The following is a 21,933-nucleotide window of genomic DNA, read 5'->3' as shown; positions in this document are numbered from 1 at the left end:
CTAATATTCTCCAAACTTCCTCTACTGAATACTGAAAGTGCTTGTACGTGCAGACTTGTGCAGTAATTGCCCTGTACCTTCAATGCCTCCGTTACACCCATAAATAACCTACAGAAAGAGGACTGCCAAGTCAGAAGAGCAATTGTATGTTTTTATCTGCAAATCTCTAAATCACAGGGTCTGGATAAATCCAGACAAAACCGTGATATTCCCTTAAATTCAAATCTTGGGGCTCTTAGCTCTAATTTCAGGTCTGGTCGCTGCAGTGAGAGTGGGAGCACCTCCAGGCAGGACCCTGGCCCGTCCACCTGGGCCATCATCTGAACCCCCCTCAGAAGATTTCTGGCCATCGGGTGGGATTATGAGCACCCAAACCTCGGGGCAGCCTGGGGTGCTGGCGGCTTGGCTCGGCTCAGCTCGTGTAGGGCTGCCCAGAGGCTGTGCTACAGCCCAGAGGGTGCCTGTGGCCTTGCTCTGGTGGCCCTCATCTGCCCCGTGCCTCCTGTGAGCCCGTTTTGTCCACCCGTGGCTGGGTACCAACCTGGCCAGCCTTGGGGCCTCGGGGTGCCGTGCCCAGCCTGCAGCAGCCTGCTCCCCATCCTCATTGCCCCCAGGCAGACGGTGCTGTGGAGCGCCAGGCGGGACCATGCAGGGGTGGCGAGGGACGCGCCGAGCCTACCTTTCTCTTTCTTGGGAGCCATGTCCTTGCCGAGCAGAGGCATCTGCGGTACCTCCTTCATGTACTGAGGCAGATGGGGGTACTCTTTCCCGTACTGCATGTGGGGCATCTCCTTGCCCATGTGCTGCATCGGGATGCCTTCTTTGCCCAGCGGCATGTGAGGTACTTGTTGTCCAAGGGGTTGGTACTGGGGCACCTGGGGTGGCAGCTGCTTGATCCCATAGTAGACACCGCCTTGAGCAGACCTCACCAGCTCTAGGTAAATGGTGACAGCCACTGCCAGCAGCTGCACGGGGAAGAGCAGCACGGCCATCACCTGCAAAAAACACAACAAAACCCCACAGTTGGCAGAAAATGTTTTTTTGCGTCGTGCGTTTCCCGCTGGGGCCAACCTGCTCTCATTTTCTGCAGCAAACTGGGCCTAAATCTCTGCAGACTGGCTCTGGTTTGCGTGCTGCCCTGGAGGACATCCTGCAGCAGGCCTGTAACTGGTTTACTAGAGGCTCTTAGTCAAATAATACGATGACAGCAAATGTCCATATATGCGTTTAGCTTACACTGCCCCGCACTCCCCAGGTGGTGCCCTCTGTGGTTTCTCCATACAGGGACCCTCTCCCTCCTGTCCCCGAGCTGGAATTTGCTGGTTTCTGCCTTGTGTCGGTGCCGTGACGCAAGGTTTGGGGAGCTCTGTTGCAAGCTCCAGCACAGGGGGAGAGCAGGCAGGGGCATGTGGGGTCTCTGAAATGCTTTCTGCCCAGGGAAGCTGGATTATGAACAGCCATTCTGCTGTGCTTTCCATAGCAATGAAAACTCCGTTTCTGCAGTTTAAATCCGTGCCTAGGATTGTGCCCCGTGGCTGCAGAGTCCAGGGGCTCTCCACTTCTTTCGCAACTCCTTGCCAGCTCTTCTCCTGCGCTGGGCTCCGATCCTCTGAGCCTTCACCCAGAAGATCAGGGCCATCTGGGGGCTCTCTGGGCCATCCCTGTCTCCGGGCACGATCAGCCAACCCAAGTCTTTCTCCAGGGATGTTCAGCTATTTTCTAAAGGTCTCCCCTGCTGCGGACCCTCTCCCCTCCCCAGGCAGCCTGCCCCAGCTCCTCACCAGCCCTGCTAACACAGCAGAACAGCGTTGGGTTTTCTTTCTTTGTCTTCCTTATCAAAATAAAAGCTTGGGGCTGCTCATCCCACCTGCTGGTGGTTTTCCCTTTTCCAGCAGTGGCGTTACTAGCAGGTGAGCAGCAAATCAGGACCCAGGAACTCCTAAAAGAGTGCAAATTTGGGGGCAGCCTGAGATAACGAGGAGACTCTCCTTGTGTTATGGTTCAAGTATTTTGCAGTTTATCCCACAGCCGAGCCTGATAGGCAAGTCCTGCTCTGCTGAGGTGCACATGGCAATTGCCAGACCTGCCACGGGCTGGGACGTGTCCTCCCAGGGGCCGTGAGGAAACGTGGCTTTGGGTTGGCATGGCCGCTGCTGCGGGGAGCCCGGGGAAAGTGTGAGAGGCAGGTGAGGTTGGGGGGAGGAAAAGTCTTTACAGAGGAGGGGGCAGTAAGCAGCTCTGCTTGGCTCCTCTAATGCTGTGCTGTGTAGAGCGGGCCTCTAAAAAGGGCCTCAGAGTATTTGGGGAGGGTGGGACTTTGTGACGCATCCATGAGGGACTCGTGCCCGGTGGGCAGAGGCCGTGAGCGGGCTGCGGGGCGGCTGCAAGACCGGCCGAGCTGAGGGGGTAGGCCAGTGGTACCGCAGGCGCTGAGCCAGGGAGTCCTGACTTGCTTTTCCCCCACTCTCCTTCATTTTGCTCTATGAGATCTAGTCTCTCAATGGAAATTAGTGTTATCATCATTACTGAAGGCGTAAGTGGAGGCTAAATCAAATTGTGTAGTTAACCAGCAGCAGGTTAATATTTTCAGTAATGTTCCTAAATATACAAACTATGGAGAAGACAGAACTATGTGTTAACAGCAAACAAACCATTTACGAAAATGAAATATTAGTGAATAAACACTAGATGGAGCATACGTTGCACAGCTGAGTTCCTACAGTCACTTTCGTTCCCAGGAATTTAAGGTCTTGGATGTAACCAGCTGCCATGTGGCAAAGACAACCAGAGCCAAGCTGTACAGGAGTTTCTAAGCGTAGCTAAAGCCCAAGTGCAGTCGCTCAACCTCGTTCAGCGAAGTATTTCAGCAAACGCTTCACCTCCAGCAAGTTGAACGTGGCTTTTTGGCCAGGGCTGGCTGCGTTGCTGCGAGCTGAAGGATTAGGGCCTCAGGACGCGGCATTTCTGCTGAAAGCTCACTGGCGCTGGACTGCGAGGACAGCCTGTGTGTGATCAGTTACCAGGGCTCAGCGGGGACGGCGTGACTTATTATCCTGCTCTGCTGCAGCTTCAGCGGGGCACATGGACCCCAAGCGACCTTTTGGGGCAGGGGGAGAGAGTTATCCCGACCGTTGGCTCTGTTGGCCTCTCTGTTCCTTTCTGTACCAGAACGAGTAACTGGCTGCAGCTTTGGCTCTCTGCAGCTGAGTGGGGCAACACCTGCCTCAGTTTGCAGGGAAAATCCCAGCTGCTGGAAAATTTGCAACATTCTGTGCATCTCTCCCAAATGAAAAGCGTTGCCTCTATGAAGAGAGAAATGCGGTGACACCTTTTTAAAAAAATATTAAAGATATTGGATGATTTAGTACTGTTGTTGAAACCTGCAAGTATGAAGGGCAGGGTGGATTTTGAAGAATGAGGTTATTAAATTAGCTTCTTGGCTGCTTTGTTGTTCTGGTGGCCAGTTTTTTGGTGTTTGTTTTTTTAGAAAGATAACTTCAGTGGAATAAGTAGAGAGGGAAATAGGTAAAATTCCTTTGGATGTGATTTTTCTCCTTGTTTTTATTACAAAACATGGCCTTTGTGTGCGAGTGGGAGCTATTTGAAATAATTGAAAAAAATTTCCTATGGGGAGACAGCAGCCTGGCTGCAGCGCAGGGTGGACTCAGCCTCCCGCTGCTTGTGCTGAGCTCCCTTGGCCCTGCCAAGCAAGCGTCACGCAACGCACCTGCGGTTTAACCGGGACCTTTTTGTGTGCACGCGTGGAAATTCTGAGGGACATCAGACAAGACTTCTAGAGATAGGAAGGCTCCAGAAAATGAGGTGATCTCACTGCATCGGTGTTTCCTTTAGTGTTTTTTGACTCATCATAACCAAAACAGTGTGGCCTGGAAATGACAAAGTGCTTCTCATCTATTGATTTTGGCTGGGGCTGGTGCCTGTGACTAGCTGAGGTGGAAGGTGGGGGTTTATTTACTGAACAGCCTTGGGCTAGTTGGGACTTGGCCGACGTCTTCGTGGGATGAGGTCAGAGCCTCCCTCGCGGCCTCACGTGAGCTCTCTGGGTCTTGGGATCTGCCACAGGTACCTGGGAAGAAGTGACCCATGTTCGGCGCCAGCTGTAGGGCTCATCTCTCCCCCTGCTTCCAAAGGAAGGAGGGATCAGACAAAATTAGTCTCAATGAGAAATGTGGTAGAGTCGTGTGTGTGACCGTTACTGCTCGCTGCCTCCCAGCAGTGGGTCTGGCTGGACTACTGCGATCAGATACTGCCACTATATGGCAAGCCTGCCCTGAGGCATGAGGGATGCCTGGGACAGTCCTTCAGTGTCGCAGCTCATTGCCTGCCTCATCCCACTCGGCTTCTCTGAAAAGTTATCTAAGTACTGAGAGAGAGAGAAGTTGAAGGTCTTTTTTTCTGCCTTGCTGTTTGTTTCTGAATGCCTGGGTTCACAGCTCTGGTTGTTTGAAGACCTCACTAGGAAATCACCAGCGTCTTAAAATGCCTAAAAGCTACTGAAAATCTTGCTCTTGGTTTTTAACGAAAGTGTATAGATCCTAACTGTTGGACAGGTCCACCAGAGCTTATGAACAGCAAAAGGAGATTTTCACAGCGGTGACAGGACTTGAGGAAAATACCAGAGTGAGGAGGAGAAAAATCTGTGCTGAAGATGCAGCCAAAGTGTAAGACTTCCCAGAGCCCTCACCCAAGTCCCAGCAATTTAAGGATCATCTCCAAACACGTTCATGAAATGCAATCCAATGTGCTTTCAAAGGTATCTGTCAGCAGAGCAATAAGTTGGTTTTGGAATGGGATTTTCCTGGGTTTCTGTCAGAAAGCAATGGGAGTGTGTCTATGTATTTATGGCAGGTAGATCAGCGCATGCCTGCACCTTCGGAGAAGCCAAAGGCTTGGGGAAAGCAGAGCTTTACCTTAACTGTTCAAATGTCTGAGGGAAGATGGAGAAGCTACTGTGCCTTCATAGTGTGAGACGTGTCATTTTGCACCAGTTGTCCAGATTAAGAGACAGTAAATATTTTACTTTACCTAGGGTGGGGCAAGCCATTCCAGGGCGAAGGAACGTTATCCTAAACCACAGTGTTCAGCTGCTTGTGTGTGAACGCGTGTGGTTGGCTCTGTGGGTGACAGAGAGTCCCCGCAGAAACACATTTTTACGGGCAAAGCTCAAGTGAGAACATTTCTCAATAATCTCTTTGGTAGAGCTGTTCTCCTGAGAAAAGTAGAAAGGACCTTCCTCTGGCTATTTGTGTTTGTCAGTAGAAACTGAAGACAAAACAAAATGTACCAGCAGTCGTAATTCTTGAATTGGTGTGAAGAAATAATGGCTGATTTGGCCTAATTGCGTAAAGCATGTATGGAAAGAGTGATGCCTGTCCACATGAGACTTGAAATCATAGGTGGTCTTGGAAAGGGTGGAAGCCAGACCTTGCTTTATCAGTTCTTACAGGGAAGCAATTGCTCTGCAACCAGTTTGGGGGTGAACTGAAATTTACCCATGTCTCAGAACCTCTAAGATACTTGCCCAGAGACTAGTCCCATGGGCTTAATTTACCACACATTCCTTTTGAACTGCTGTGTTTCCCAAAGAGGCGTAAGGCGTGAGTAGATCTCAGTGACCTGAACTCTTCTGCCCTGGGGTCCCTTCCATGGGGGCATCCTAAAGCTGCAGGGAGCCATTCCCCACTGCGCTGAGGGGACGGACTTGCTAGCACTCAGGTTTCCACATGGAGAATGACTGCTGCAAAACTCGCAAGATAAAAGTCCTAGTGGCTCTGGAGATTTTGTGCCCAGAAAAAAGTTACGAAAAAAACATTTGATGCTAAAAAGCTAAATTCTCTAGGATGTTTTTGACTCAAGATCAAAAGTGGTTAGGAATACAGCTACTTTTGGAGTCACCTCGATAACTGATTGTGTTCCTAAGTATCTACAATGGTGTATCCAGAGATGGCTCTGCTCCAGGGGACTGGGGGGGTCCAATCCCACGGGAACATTACAAACCTCACTGAAGTCTGTCTTTGTCATATAGAGACACGCAGGGACAGCACAATCACAGAATCACAGAATCACAGAATAGTAGGGGTTGGAAGGGACCTCTGTGGGTCATCTAGTCCAACCCCCCTGCCGAAGCAGGGTCACCTACAGTAGGCTGCACAGGATCTTGTCCAGGCGGGTCTTGAATATCTCCAGAGAAGGAGACTCCACAACCTCCCTGGGCAGCCTGTTCCAGGGCTCCGTCACCCTCAGAGGGAAGAAGTTCTTCCTCATGTTCAGACGGAACTTCCTGTGCCTCAGTTTGTGCCCATTGCCCCTTGTCCTGTCACTGGGCACCACTGAAAAGAGCTTGGCCCCATCCTCCTGACACCCACCCTTCAGATATTTGTAGGCATTTATAAGGTCCCCTCGCAGCCTTCTCTTCTTCAGGCTGAACAAGCCCAGTTCCCTCAACCTCTCCTCGTAGGGGAGATGCTCCAGTCCCCTCACCATCCTCGTAGCCCTCCGCTGGACTCTCTCCAGTAGCTCTTCATCTTTCTTGAACTGGGGAGCCCAGAACTGGACACAGAACTCCAGATGAGGCCTCACCAGGGCAGTGTAGAGGGGAAGGAGAACCTCCCTCGTCCTGCTGGCCACACTCTTCTTGATGCACCCCAGGATCCCATTGGCTTTCTTGGCAGCCAGGGCACACTGCTGGCTCATGGTTAACCTGTCGTCCACTAGGACACCCAGGTCCCTCTCCGCAGAGCTGCTCTCCAGCAGGTCCACCCCAAGCCTGTACTGGTGCATGGAGGTTGTTCCTCCCCAGGTGCAGGACCCTGCACTTGCCCTTGTTGAACCTCATCAGGTTCCTCTCTGCCCAGCTCTCCAGCCTATCCAGGTCACGCTGAATGGCAGCACAGCCTTCTGGTGTATCTACCACACCTCCCAGTTTGGTGTCGTCAGCAAACTTGCTGAGGGTACATAGTGGCCAGTAATGTGTTATGATGCGTACGGAGTAACACCACAGCGTTGGAGAGAGCTGGGCAGTGACAGACACGGCAGCCCTCTGTGGGGAGCTCCCTGCCTGTCCCCCAGCTCGTGGGCAGAGTGATGTGGCAGCTCATGTGGAGTCAAAAGAAGGGCCTGTAAGAGAAAACTACAAAGTCTTCACAAGGCGATAACCATTTTTTTTCTGTTTTCATTCTCAGTGTTACTTTGGTTCCTGTTTTGTACCATATGGCTTCCTTAAACCGCTGGGTTATATGTGCAAGTGCATGCACACCCCCACCCCATACACATTTTCGTGAAGGTCCCCACCACCTGAAAAACATTAGATTAATCACTGGGAATATAGGTTTTTTGGCACTTGTAAACTAATTCTGTTAGCCAGCTACCTTTCTTCTAAAAAATGTTAGCACAAAATGAGGAGAATGCTTATCAAGGCCTTAGCTCCTGTAGTCGCTCAGCACCAGTGAATAGTTGGAGTGACTTCAAATGGGGGATGTCTTTAGGTGTGAGAAGTCAAGCAAATGTTGGTTGTCGCTCTCAGCAGCAGTGCCATGATATGTAGGTGACTTGAGCAGTGATCTCCCCAGCATGTTGTTATCCACAGTTTTCAAAGATGCTGTCTCAAAACTTAATCTCAGCTAAAATTAATCTCTGGATCATTAAAGTCCTTTGAGGTCAGTCAGCGAGTACTTTCTGACGGGATCTGAGGATACCCTGTACAGCACAGAGACTGAATTTTAGTGGGAACTCGTATTTTCATGGGCAGGAAAAACCAACAACCTTCTGCTTGCCGAATAATTTTGTATTTGCTCAGAGCTTAGGGTGCCATTTAATACACACATTACCACTTGAATATAAAGCCCTCTTCTGCCTTTCTGTGCCAAACAAGGTTTTATGTGATTTGGACAGATGTTTTCGAATTTGCAGTCAAACTAATTAAACTCTATTTGGGGGGTTTCTTTTTGAAAGTTCAGTCACACTCCACGTAAAATAGGGAGTGAAGGCAACCAAATGCAACTTGGCACAAATTTCCTCTGAAAGCTAACCAGTTTCATAACACAAATTAAACTAGTTACACTAATTTAATCCTATTTTCAGCAGTAAAGAGCAGGAGGATGGTAAGGGAGAGCGCAGGCCCTGTGGGAGGGCTCAGCCATGCCTTTGGCAGGACACAGTTGCTCCATGCCTGACTTCAACCCAAGCAGGTCTGGGGTCCCACACCATTTTACTTCTAACGGTGCCCACAGCTTCACTGAAGGCGATACCTGTTTCTTGAGTAGACTGAAGAGTTTCACTTGCTAAAGGGTCTATAAGGGCCTGTGTATTCAGTGGGGAGGAAAGTAGGATTTATTGTAAACGTCATCCTGCCTTGCCTCCTGTGAAATTCTCCCACAGAGATCAGGTTTATTATTATATTTTTCCTTCCCTTCTTTTCATAGTCCCTTCCAAGGAAACAAAGTAGTGTTGAGGGTCTGTGTTCAGTTTAGAACACGAAGAAACAGCTATTGTTCAGTATGTTAAAAATAAATCATATTTTGCTCAAGGTCTAACAACTGTGTCTGATTATCATGTGGTATTTACTAAATCTAAGACAGTCATAACAAGGATTGTCATAATAAACATTTAAAAATGCACACATGCATAAACCTGCTCCTAATGGAGAATATTCAACATGGCAGATGCCTATTCCTATTTTTTTAAAAATTCAAAATGGTCCCTACAGTTGCTTACTTAGAAAAGTGTGATAACATCTAAATAAATGGCTTCATCTTAAAAACTAGTAATCATCTATAAGCTGTCTTTGGCTTCAGTGGTAATTATGTGATCTTCTCTTGCAGTGCCTGGGGAGATCTCTGTTTATCCATATGTAAATCCATTTCCAAAGACAAAGCAACTGCCTCTGCTCCAATCCTTTTGCAAATACATTTGTGCGTGTGCTCAGTCTGAATGGTCACCCAGCTCTCTGTATGAAAATGGCACCCTTGAACTTCCCCTGTTTCTTACTTCCAAACAGTGTATATTTGCATGTGTGTCTGTATCTACGTATATATGAAAATAGTTGTCTGTGTGCAGGTATTTAGCGTGTGCATATGGGAAAACACACATCCTGGGACTGGAAGCAGTCATCATGAGAAGGAGAAATTAGGCCATGCAGACATAATTATGTTGCCTTTAGTCTTCTCCCCATGCCCAGTCTGCTGTGACCCTATCTGTGTGGACCCGAGTAGGCATCTCCATCTCTCTGCAAATCTGGGCATGATTAGACTGGCATCTCCACAACCCCTAACTCCCAGGCACGGGGCTCTGCAGACTCCACGCAAACACGAAGCTCACAATTTACAATGGTATTCAGATGCCTGGTGCTAGTAATTGATTTCCAGGGGAGCTAGTCTCTGGCACATCTTTGAGGATCTGGCCCAGAAGCTGTTTGCTGGAAAATGCCTGAAAGCTACTTGCAGTCAGACGGCAGGGAGCCGTGACAAGGATCAACGAGCTGGGCATCGCTGGCCGGGTGACCACAGTCCCTGGGGATGCAGCTCCCTTGCGTGGTGGCGTGTACTTGTTTGCACGAATCGGTGTCTGACCTCGGGGTGGGGAGGAAGGACCAACGTGGGGAAATGTTTGCAGAAAAGCATGCGACTTTAATTATGGGATTAGAATTAATTATAGGTAGGATTTAGCAAATACCTGCCTTTGAATACATTTTCCTGTTCTCTGCCACACAGTACGCGCTTGAATCCTCTGCCTAATGCTCTCTTCTGGGCAGTTTGCCTGCAGTCTCGGTGGCAGGCGGCTTTGATGGAGACAGTTAAGCGGCTGCCACTAGCTGCCCGTTCGGCGACCGGCTGCGCGAGGCACGTAAACCCGGGCCCGATAATGCGGAACACACAAAGCGATCAAAGCGTAGAGCTGCCTCCCTGCTTATCGGCACGTAATCGCCCTCCTGGCGCGCAGCCCGGGACCGGCAGCCGATGCGTCCGAGCACAGGCTGTCTGTTCAACGTGGGAACTGGAGCGAGGGCTCCTGCGCTGAAGCGGTGGTGCTGCCGGGTGCTGCAGAAGGAGCTCCCCGTGGGTCATAGGCATTGACACCATCCAAGCAATTTGTCTCGTCCGACGTAATGGGTTTGCTGTGCGCAGCCCACTGGCGGCAAGGCCGGTTTTCATGGAAGTGCTTTTATCGTCAACCAGCCATCTCCTGGGGGCATTGTTAGTTTGGGGATTGTTTTGGCAAAAACGCTTCACATCTACTGCCAGTCCCCTACCCCAAAGTCAATGCAAAGACAAACAACCGGAGATGCGCGTCAGACTGAAATGCTTGATCCAGCAGGCTGAACCTCACGGTGTTGGTAATGAACTATGGCCACTACTGGTTGCAAAACAGTGTGGGCAGGGAACCACAGGCTTTCTTTGGAAACCTGCCTTCTCAGCTGTCACTCGTCACTCTTGGCCTTCCTGTGCCCTGACACAGGTTGTGCTGGCTGCATGCAGTAGAAGCCTCCCAAATTTTCATGGTACAGTTGCTTGCATGTTATTACGGTACAATGGTTTGCAAAGTGTATCGCAGCATTTTATTATTTTAATCCAAAGCAGTGCCTCTAGCAGTGCTGCTATGAATTATACTCACTGGTAAAAGTGTAAAAAGTTTCCATTTTGCTACCTCTTGGTTCAGCCAGCTACAGCTTTGTGAACAAGCCACATGCTAGCAATTGGCACTAAATGACAAGTGAATAATCTGCACAGTTTAGTGTTATGCTTGTTAATCAGTGAAATGCTCCATCTTACCAGATGTAGAGGAGTAGACAAAAGAGAGGGAAGAAGACTGTCTCTTTCTGTGGCAATTAATAAAATTGAATGTATCCTGAATCTTCACCCAAATACTCACAAGTGGCAGAGAGTCTTATTCTGAAGTATATCTACTAGTTTTACTTCTCAGAGAACTCTTAGTTCCTCATTTGATTAATCAAAGTATTGTACTAAAAGCAGAAAAAAATAAAATCTATTCTTTGTGAAGGTGCGTTGAGCCCTAAAGAGACACAAAATATCAACTCAGGCTATATATATTTTATTCTAATACAGCCTGGTTTAGGATTTTCTTTCATGTGTCTGGGAAGACTGCTTAGAGGGGGAACATTGTGTGAATTAGTAGATCTCAATACCTTTAGGAAAGCTTAGATGTATATGCAAAAATCCTATTCATTAAGGCACAAATAGGTGCTAGGGTATGTATTTTTCGTAAACACTTCTCAAGAAGTGGCAATAGAAAGGAGAGATCCTGCTTATAAAAGTGCTCCTGGTAATGACCATGACAGATTGTTACCGATGTCACAGGGAAGCTAATCTGCCCTTTTATTAGATTAAACATTACGTAAAGCGGTACAGGCGTCTGCAGATGTAGTATTTGTGTAGGCTTGACTTTTCAGGCTAGCTAAGCTACACTTGGTGCCATACCTGAGGAGACAAGGGAAAAGTGGCCAGACACTGCTCTTGTCCTTCTCTTGATCCTGAAGCTGTACCAAGTGCCGTTTCAGTCGCTGGTGCCGCTTGAGGTCTGACTTATCTTGCATGGCCTATGGGCCATCCGCAGGCACCCTGCTGTGGTGTGTGACGTCCTGCCACTCCACGGCCACCATATCTTCATTTTGGGGGTCAAAAGGCTGCGCTGTGTCCTGGGTGGATAGAGCCCAGGTGCCGCTTTGGGAAAGGCAGGTGTCTGTCTCCGTTACCACCGAGCTCCGGCTGGTGCTCTGCAGTAGGGCATTTGGGGAGGCGAGGGCTCCTGGCACCTCTCGGGTGCCTGAGGCAAGCAGGAGGGCTGGCTCTTTGGAAAGGGGTAAGTTTTAGCCTCTTTATTATCAGGGATGAAGCAGGGATTTCTCTGAAGTTTAGAACTGTATTTCCCCTCCTCTTCCCTCCTCTTTTTAGCACTGCACGCGTACTGATTAAGTAATTTACAGTGATCTAGATGGAAGCCATTAACCCTAACAAGGTATCAAGATTGTGAGATCTCATTAAGAAAGAGAGTCTAATTCTGGGTGCACTGGTTCTTTGATTGAAGTCTTTTGGTTATAGAGAAACTTCATTTCGTGTGCCCCTTTGTAGTGATCATACCCTAGCCTTTGCAACCCAGACAGTGTTTACTTTAAAACTTTTAGTTCTGGGAGTTCTTGAACTATAAAGCAAGAAATCTGTGCATGAATCTGAAGTACTTGGCCTGATCTTAATTTGAAACAGTTTATTGTTCTCTGTGACTCCTTTTGCAGTCCTGTTGCCTTACACGTTGCCTTCTTGCCATAAAATTTGCTTGATTGCCTCTCTCTGAAACTGGCACAGTATAGCATTTCTGTTCCTTTTCTCACTTTGATGGCATACAAAATGTCTTTTCTTACCTCTTGCCCTCACGCTGTTTCATGATTTTTTTTTTTTTTTGATAAAAGCAAACGGCTCTGGAGGCTCTATTTTGGAGATGAATTGTTACCACTTACAATATTTCCGTTCACTGTGCTTTGATAAGCCTGTCGAGAGAAAGAGCAGCTTCTCTCTCCCTTATTTTTCTTTGCTGTGTTCTAACTTTGCAGCTCCTCGGAACCCTGAGGTCCCAGTCCAATGGAGATATGAAAACAATAACAAATGTCTGTAAAATATTTTTCTTGAAAAAATCTCCTGTCTCTTGGACAATTTTTACTGGAAGTTTATTTGCTGTTAAAAAGATTCCTTCCCTTTGCATACTTTTCCTACCTGTGCTCAAACAGGGAAAGAAGTGATCCTGCCTTAGAAGGTTAAACATACTAGACTATTCCACCTAGACAGAAATCAGGAGAATGTTTTAAAATTATTTAGCAACAGTTACTGTCCTATTTTATTATAAAATCTTGCAGATATTGTCGTATTTGTTAGGATGTGCTGATCTCAGTCACAACCTGACACTGTTCCATTCACAAAAATCAAGCAGATGTTATCTCATGATTAAATTTCCTAAATGGGTAAATTTTACATTTTATGCTACTTTTCTTGGTAAAGACTAAGATGACAATAACCACAACTAAGCACTCATTCGGTTAAAATGGTTTCAAAACTGGGCTTTTAATTTTTATAAAAGACCCTTTGTTCTCTGGGTCATATCTGCGGGCAGACATGAAGTTGGAAGTTGCTAGATGGTTGACAGTGGATCTACTAATGTACATCTCTTCAAATTCTGGAACTTGGGTACAATCACCAGAAAAAGCTCTAGTGTACTCTTGTAGTCTGCCACCATGGCTGAACTGCACGCATACATCCCTGGGTCATGCCAGACAGATCTGCCCATAAAGACCTTCTGCCTTTTCCTGTTGTGCGGCACGTAAGAAATGCTTCTTACTCAAGTATACTTCAACTCATAACCACTTGACTAGTCAGTGGGCAGAGAGACAAAGATTGAAATCATTGTTACTTGTTAACACGTGTAACATGTACAGGCCTACGCAGATGCCACCATCTTCTCACTCTACAAGGGCAGAAATAAGAGCAGCATGACACCACCAAAAAAACTTTCAACCTGAGTTGTGAAATACTCCGCGTAGGTTTGATTCAGTGAATACTTACAGTAAATGTCGACCATGTCTCTCAAAAGCACAGTAAAGAGTATTACTGAAACAGGTGCACACACAGAAGACCTTACTGCCATGCACACACGCACTTATCCTGGATCCATGAAAATGAATAGTCATTTCAAGTCCAAAGATGCCATGAGGCAGAATTAATTTCCGATGTGCAATCCAATGCACTGTGGTTTAAAGGACTTGAAATTACTGTATCTGTCACCTTGGAATAACCCAACCAAGGGCAAAGGAAAGCAAAGCCAAGTACTGAAGAGCAAATCCTGTCGCTCACTCACTTAAGTCGCTCAATTCTACTCCAAGAGAAACAATATGAAATGTTCAGTGCAGCCTCTTGGGCCCATGATCACTGGTAACTGTGAGACTAGCAAATATACAGGCTGTAAAGCTGGTCAGTGCTCAGCTCCTCTGTGTAACTGTCATAAACTGTCTGCAGCAGGAGCTGGCACTCCATCAGTACTGCAGCCAGGATGAAGGGCTGTGCCAGTGGTGACAGGCTGACAGACCTGTTGGTACCCAGCGGCTAAGCCGGATCGAAGGGGGACACCAGCCTCCTCTCAGCTGCCTGCAGCACTGCGAGGCAGAGGTGGGGCTGGAACCACACGAGCAAATAGGATTGGAGGGGGAAATTAAAGCACTTCGGTCCATAATCGAAATCCAAGTCCCTGATCAGGGACTGATTAGCTGTTGCCTGTGCTGGCAGGCCGCTGAGGTCGAGTTCTCGAGGACTGCTTGGCCCCAGTGCACAAACCTTCCTTGGTGCAGGGCGTGGACCTGAGGCTCCCTTTGCCTTTTGACGCCTCCCAAGCTTTCAGACAAAATCTCTTGTGGCTTTCCTCCTCCACAGGCTTCCCTGGGTCTGCTGTGACCTGTGCCAGCTCCCACCGACCTCCTGGGAGATGATGCCTGTAGCCTGCTGGCTGGGGCCTGCCTAGGAGGTAGGAAATGCGCACTTCAATGCCCTTTGCTAAAGGAAGGAGTTAGACCCCTCTTCTACAGCCTGAGTAAGCCTGTGCTTGAGTTGCTGATGGCTGCTCAGGGTTTGGAAGAAAAATTTGGCACCTGCCTTCAAAAGAGGATTGTGGACTATAAGCTGAAAGTGGAGGGACTCGTGCCTGTATACTTCATTTGCCAGAAGGCACTTAAACCCAGGAGAGAGCTAGGATTTAGGATGAACTGCAATCTTCAGCTTTTCCTATTTAGCTGGCTTAGGCAGCTCCCCAAACAGTGGCTTTTGTGAATCCCCCTCCGAGGCACTTAACTCCCTTTATGCACATGCATAGAGTCCAGGCATCTAATTCAGGCATGTGGACTCCATTATGGGGCCAGATGCAAACATCCCGTCATGGATTAGGATCTAAAAGGTTCTATATCCTGCATTGTCAATCAGCTAAGGCCTCCATTTTCCCTGCCCAGTCCTCTTTTTTTTGTTTCAAAATCTGGAGGTTTTCAAAGTAGATAGGTGTTTTTAAAAACTTTTCTTGTATCTGTGCAAAGGAGTAGTTAAAGCATGTGCTAGCTTTTCCCAGGGTGACGCAGTTAAGGCAACAATGACTAACTTCACAAAATCTGGCGTTAGAAAAATCAATGCACTTAAATGAGATCATATTCTTCCCCACAAACTTTGTCCACCAGATTCTTACTGCTGAACATCGGAACCCAAAGTTCATGGCTACCTATAGGCCATGACTTCACCAAATCAAAAACAAATCCACTAGGCAGATACTTCTCTAGCAAGGAAAAAGGAGTCTTATTTCTCCAAACAGCAGAATGGCTATCAGCAACACTTACAGTGATTTTCTTTTGTTTGTTTGTTTGTTTTGTTTGACTGTGAGATGGGACACCTACATTAATTCTAAGCTAATTTGTGTTAGATCAAGCAACCTGCTCAGATTTTCAGATGTTAGCAGAAAGAATGTATTCTTAATAGAAATACTTGTAATGTGCTTTGTGGAAGGCTTCTTTAACCACACTAAGGAAAGAGATAATCTGGGTACATAATTATAGCCCACAGGCTCAGAGTTTGAGAGGGGTTTTTTTAGGTCTGAGCTGTATTTCGTGAAAATTGTTACAAAGTTTTCAATAAATTAAATAAGAATGCTCATTAGATCCTGCAGGAACGAGCTCCTTAAGGACTGTGCTTGTAAGCTGAGCTAGTAAAGTCATCCAGGGACTAATGTTTCCAAAAGATGTGTTTGCAGCTTTGACAAGTGCCAGCACTGGATGCAGGGTGCAATTTAGGCTGTGTCTAGAGCAGGAGCACTTTACTGCTGAAGGAGTATTTACAATCAGTAAGAATTCAAATAAATAAATCAAAACCTCCCAAGTCAGTTTTGCTGGTATTAGTGCATCTGTATGAGTAGCTTGTGATGGCATAACTGTTCCACGCTGCTGGCTGACGGGACCCCAGATAACAGCAGCTTCATGGCAGGCGAAGGAAGAAGCACTCGGAGGAAAGCTGGGTTATGAGTGGAGGGGAACTGTGAAGGAATTAACTGAGATACCAGAGATTTAGCAGCTGTCTGCTAGGAATTGAGGGGCAATCCAATTTCTTCCATCTGCACTGATTTAAGCTTAAATAATAAATCAGCAGTGACTGTACTGGACAAAAATCTAAGAGTTTTTATAATCTGTGGGATTGTGTGGCATCCATGTTCGCTCTTTTGTTAGATACTATTTTCATTACAGTAACGTTTCAGAGAGGGGAAGTAAGGCAAACTTATGGAGAGCTTTCATCTCTTCTTTTAAGATATAGTGGGCAAAATGTACAAACTACTGCTACATGACAATGCCATTGCTTTTAAATGGATGGATTAGTTTCAAATAGTATCTATAGAAAAAAAGTTGTCACCCTCTTCTTTTTCTTCTTTTCAATCTAAAAGGCAGCACTGTTAATCAAAATCACTTAAGAAATGAAAAAAAAAACCCAACTCAGTATCTTTCATTTTTTGGCAGTATTTTTTCTTTTGCCTCTTTAGGCTCTAGACAGGATTATCTTCTAATGTGCGTACAAATCTCATAAATCACCTTTTAGAACTGCTGTTAAATTCTGCCTCTCCTCTTCCTGACTTCCTTATTTTATCTGTCTGCTTTTTACGATTAATAGCTATATCTTGTTTTATCCTTTCTTGTACTTATATTTGTTCTTCAAATGATGCAGAGTCTCTTAACTGTGGTCAGTTGAAAATTACTTACTTTTTTGATATTGTAATAATGATTACGTGCCATTACGTCTTAGGTTTGGAATGAAGTCCTCATCTTGATTAAATGTGACATCTAAAATGAACTTGTCTTCAAAGGACTAAGTCATGACAAATCACCCAGAGGAAGGGGAGAGATTCGTATTTCCCTCCACTTGCAGTCATCTGTATATTGCGACCATACAACACTGGTGTGGCGTTTGTAAAGTAGTGATAACTGTTATGGAAGAGAAGACAAACCTACATTCATTTGGAAATGCAAAATTACTAACACAATATTATTGAAGAATTTTCCTGGCTAGTTTTCCCTTGGCTGCCTTAGGCTAAAAATGACTGCTGAGCTTTAATATGTTATGAATCCTCCTGATGATGGTCTACTAATTCTCCTTGGGAGGATCTGTAACAGAGATAAAATGGAGAAATCTGCACAGACATGACTGAAAACTATAAGTAGTAGTGACTGTAATTGAGAAACGTGCCCCATCAGTTCTGTGCATCAATCACACTGGTACATATCTATTTCTTAAAGTAAAAAAAAATGGTTATTTCCTAGAGTTTGGTAATTGAGGCCTCCACAATTGTAAAGAAAAAACCTACATGATCTGGAACAGATTTTTCTCAAGTGACTCAATTAATTACTTCCTTGTGACAATTAGCAACATTAGAAGCTTGTGAAATTCAACAGTCTGGGAACTAGTCACTTGTGCAGACAAGCAATTTGACATATATAGATAACCCCATTAATTTTTAATACAAACTATAACCTGTATAAAGTTTGATAGTTGTTAAATATTTTCAGATGGATCTCAACCTACATACACCCAGTTATCCATGCAGTAGACTATGTGTCTTGTTCTTCTTAATCAAGCAAAACTACAATGAGAATTTTGTTCAATTAAGGATTGAAGAATTTGGCTGAGTTTTACTCAGTTCTTGGCAGTAGGAAAAACTGGTCTTTCCAACAGTAAATGCCAATGCAAAATATTTTGGCAAGGACCAAATGTCAATTTAGATCTATGAAATTCCCATTTCCAGGGAGTAAAATAAGAGTCACTCTGGTTTGTATTAGCTTAAAAATACGCAAACTCTGGCCTACTATTGTGTAGCTAAGTAAACAGGTATCCACTACTGGCCCAGATTCTGTCCTCAGCTACAGTAGTGTTTCGACTGCAGTGCAGGTAATTCCTGTTTATAAACAGAGTAAACAATGTCACTGAGTCCTAACTTTTCCATGTGCTCTGTTTACTGCTATCAGTATTATTCTGCTGTAGAAATGATCACAGTGATTAAATGTATCTGGTTTGAAGTGAACAGCAGTGATTGTTATTGAGTCCATTTTACTGCATCTTATCTTGCTAACGATGACATTTAATGGGATGTTGCAGATGAACAGCTTTACTTGCGTAGCCCCTCTGAGCTAAAAGGAAAATTTCCAAACATGGTAGAGTTGGAAGATAAGTGGGAGTGTTGCTTTCCTTTAATTTTTTTGAAGGAAGTGTTTTTCTTATCATTCTTTCAATCTATTTAAAACTATCCCAAATTCTTCGTGGAAATTGGGCTGGAGATGTCATGAGAACAGACATTATTTTATATATCAGATATACTTTTTTTTTTTAAACTGGTGACAAAGAACCCATTTAATTAAATGAAAGCAGACTTTGGATGTCTCTGTTGATGTACAGTCCTACAGGCAGTAACAGAATGAGGGAAGAACCTGTAAAGTAAACCTATCTATTAAATTAAAAATACATACTTGTGTTCAGACTTGACTATTGTTTTACAAGGAGCTCCCAAGAAAACATGCATGTGGATCCCATTTCCTGCAGAAGTTTGCTTTAAACCCTCATGAAATTGACATATCGTGCTTCAAAAATGTCTTAGTTTAGCTAGAAGTAGGGCTGTAAATGTTCTGCTTTTATCCTTCACCATGGCTTAGCTGATGCTATCAGCCAACCCTCTTCATACCTGCGGATAAGACGGCTTCTCTCTAGCCTGCTAGGGAGCTCTGTAGGCCAAGTGTCAGTACTGCAATCAGGTCTATAAATCTTCTAGATTATTTGTGTGCTGGAGTTTCTCTTGCCATTGTGACGAAGAAATAATTGAGCTGCAGAACTCCACCAGTACATATGAAGCTCATTGAATTTTATTCTCTAACAAAAGCATTATTTTGTAAATGGAAAAAAAAAGTATAAATGTAAGCAGATACATATGTTTTTGATATTTGAACTCATTTAATTACATCATTAGTTTCGCCAAATAAGATGACATGGACAAGTTAGATGTTAGACTTTTTTATAATTTAACCAAAGTGATCACATATATTGTGTGCTGGCTACACACACTATTATGTTTGATCTTCATCTAATCACAGAAAATTGGTGCAAAAAAGCGCATGGGAGGACCCAGGGATTTCAAATGTGTTAAACTCATTACAAAGACACTTCAAACTTACTCATTGTTCAGTCTTGTTCACTCTTGGTGATGATGCCTCACTGACTAAAGGCAATAATCCTAAACTGAATTGTTTTGTAAAGAAATGCAGTGGTGCCATCTTTTTTCCGTGTAATTATAATACAGATGATTCTCAAGAAAAACACAGTATGAAGGTTACCACATTTTAAAATGCACATCTATGGCCTTGTTCAGCTGTGTGCTGCCAAAGCACGCACATTAGAAATGAGCTGAGGTGGCAGTGTCCAGATCCAGAAAAGACAACATTTTTTGCTGCAGATATAACACAGACTCCTACAGTGGCTATCTCTGAATGTGGGGCTGACTCTCTGAATCAGAATGGTGAAATAGGCACATGCTGGATGTTTACTGTTCTCATAAGATATTCTTTCTTTCTTACAGTGCTGGAGAGGAGGGGGGTTAGAAAATGGTAACTGTGAAATACTTTTCCTGCCTCTTATGAGGAAACACTGCCCCTAGAGAACTAAGGAAATATCTGTCTTATGGTTTTTCCCAATGAATTCATAAGGATGGACTTAGACATACTAGTATCTCTGAAAAAGACTGAAGGCAGATTATAAACTTTCTGGTATTGCTGAGTTAAATAATGGATTGGCCCCTGGCTCTGAGAAAAACTCCTGTGTTGGACTTGAATCCTACCTGCTTCCTCACATCACAGGAGCACAGTAGTGAGTGTCAGAATTCTGGTTGCCAGTCCTGATCTGGCACGTCTGGGCACCGTCACTCAAGCAGCAGGCTCAAGTTTTAAAGGAACTCGAGGTTTTTAAGCATGTGTGTAAGGCTGTTCAAAAATACCTCTGTGACCTTGGGCAAGTTACTTAGAGCAACATTTATTTTCATTCCTGTTCTAAATGCAGGTCTGATCTATCAGCCCCTACTCCCTCTCTGTACGTGTATATATTGCTTGCTGTCACTCCCCAGCTCCTACTTTTTGGCATGTTCTAACACCTGCTCACAAGTTTCTTCCAGCTTGAGCATTACAGTTTGTACTGGAGCAGGAAAGGAGCAATGAAGAGAAGCAAACCAACAGGCAGTGGAGCTTCTTGTAGTGTCTTAAGGTCTCTCACATCTCATTAAACTACCTGGTTTAGTTAAATCTTCAATACCTCTGCAAAACACCACAGATGCTTCTGGGACTGCTGTATAGGTATTGCCGTGCTTTGCCAATCTCCTTCAGTTCCTTATTTGCGAAATGGGTCTGAAACTCCTTACTTAGCTCGGAGTGATGCTGTAAGTAGTACATTGAGCATTTTCATGAGGGCTATACTAAGTCATCAGTCTTCTCTTATCCTGCTTGTGCTCATGAATGTGTAACACTAATTTACAGAGAGAAGCAGCTTTTGATGGCAGTAAGCTCTTTCATGTACTACGTTGTTTCTCACAGTTTCCAGTGCCTGCAGTTGACTCTTTACAGGACTCTGTGAACCTCTAACTTTAAATAAAGCCACACAGAGACCGCAAGTCAGTCTTGATGAGCAGACACGTTTAGTCAGGTTCTTTTCAGGGCTATGAGATCCAGAGGAATAGTTTCCTGAAAATACGTTTGTCAAGAAGATGAGCACTCAAGATAAACAATATAGTGGAGGCCAAAAAAGAAATTAAAACAGGACATCCCCTGCACATTGTTTGCTTAAGCAAAAACGGATTTGTCTCTGGGGACCCTAGGACTGGAGCTGCTTTTTTTCCATGGTAGGGGCCATATTTTGCCTGCTCTTTTTTTATGGCCTTGCTTTTGTATATATCATGGTGTCTAAAGCAATTATTCACATCAGTTATTCTACTTCATCCATGTAAATTAGAACTGTAGTTGCAGTTACCATGAAACCACAGGTGCTATCCCCAGTTTTTCTTAAATGCTCACTGTATTACTTAAATTCTACATGCTATTGCTTCTTCTGAATTCATTGCTTGGTCTAAGTAAATAGAATTCATTAACTCTATTTTAACCCCCACACAAGCATCCTCCCTATGCCTTTAATTACAATAGCTTTCAAGAACATTTTCCTTTGCAGTTTGTGATGCTGTTAAGAGATGGAATAGTACTTTACAATTAAAGAGACATTTCTTTGTCTTGACATTATTGTTTATCCTGGATTAGATCACTATTTTGTGTGTTTTGGAGTTGCTTGAAATCAGCTTGCTTCTGTAAGGTATCTGTTCACTCCAGTTTTAAAACTGCCAGAGCAACCTGTTTCAGAGTCTTTTCCAGAAATGCTTCAGCCCTAGAAAAATGTGTGCAAAACAAAACCAACCTAAAAACCATAAGAAGAAATGGGTCTTACAGGAAGGAAACTTTACAACAACCCTACACATCGTGAGAGAGGAATAAAGTTTTGGGCCCCGATACTCATCTCCGAGTAGTGTAATTTAGAAGAATCTTCCTTTGTGTCGATGGCATTGTCCCTGTGTAAAATTGGGATAACATGGCTAAGCAGAAACAACAACTGCTTCTTGTTTTAGCTAGTCCATCTCCTGAGAAATAGCGGAGTAGCCTTCCTTGCTGCCAACTTTTCAATGCGGCATTCAGTGAGACTATGAAACTCCTGGGGAGAAGGAGGTGAAGAGAGTAAAGAATCACTGACCAAAAATCACACTAGCCTGATGCAGATTAGTCCATTAAAAATAGAAAAGAGCATAATAAGGTCTGGAGTAATTGTTTGTCTT

At 45.0% G+C, this 21,933-nt stretch overlaps 1 protein-coding gene across 4 annotated transcripts in view; it reads right to left on the bottom strand.

Moving 5' to 3' along the window:
* Positions 1 to 21,933, bottom strand: part of COL8A1 (collagen type VIII alpha 1 chain) — a 93,708-nt gene that overhangs the window by 4,661 nt on the left and 67,114 nt on the right. For 3 of the 4 annotated variants that reach the window (XM_075436200.1, XM_075436219.1, XM_075436209.1), the window contains one exon: positions 680 to 995. In XM_075436200.1, the coding sequence (XP_075292315.1) occupies positions 680 to 992 (313 nt within the window). In that variant the 5' untranslated portion in view covers positions 993 to 995. Of the gene's footprint in view, positions 1 to 679; positions 996 to 1,385; positions 1,409 to 21,933 lie in introns of those variants that run through there. The other variant, XM_075436229.1, reaches the window with a different exon arrangement.

Source organism: Opisthocomus hoazin, chromosome 1 (genome assembly GCF_030867145.1).
Source record: "Opisthocomus hoazin isolate bOpiHoa1 chromosome 1, bOpiHoa1.hap1, whole genome shotgun sequence".
Classification (NCBI taxonomy): Eukaryota; Metazoa; Chordata; class Aves; order Opisthocomiformes; family Opisthocomidae; genus Opisthocomus; species Opisthocomus hoazin.
Note: the sequence above shows the minus strand (reverse complement) of the source record. Positions and strands in the feature narration are given on the sequence as shown.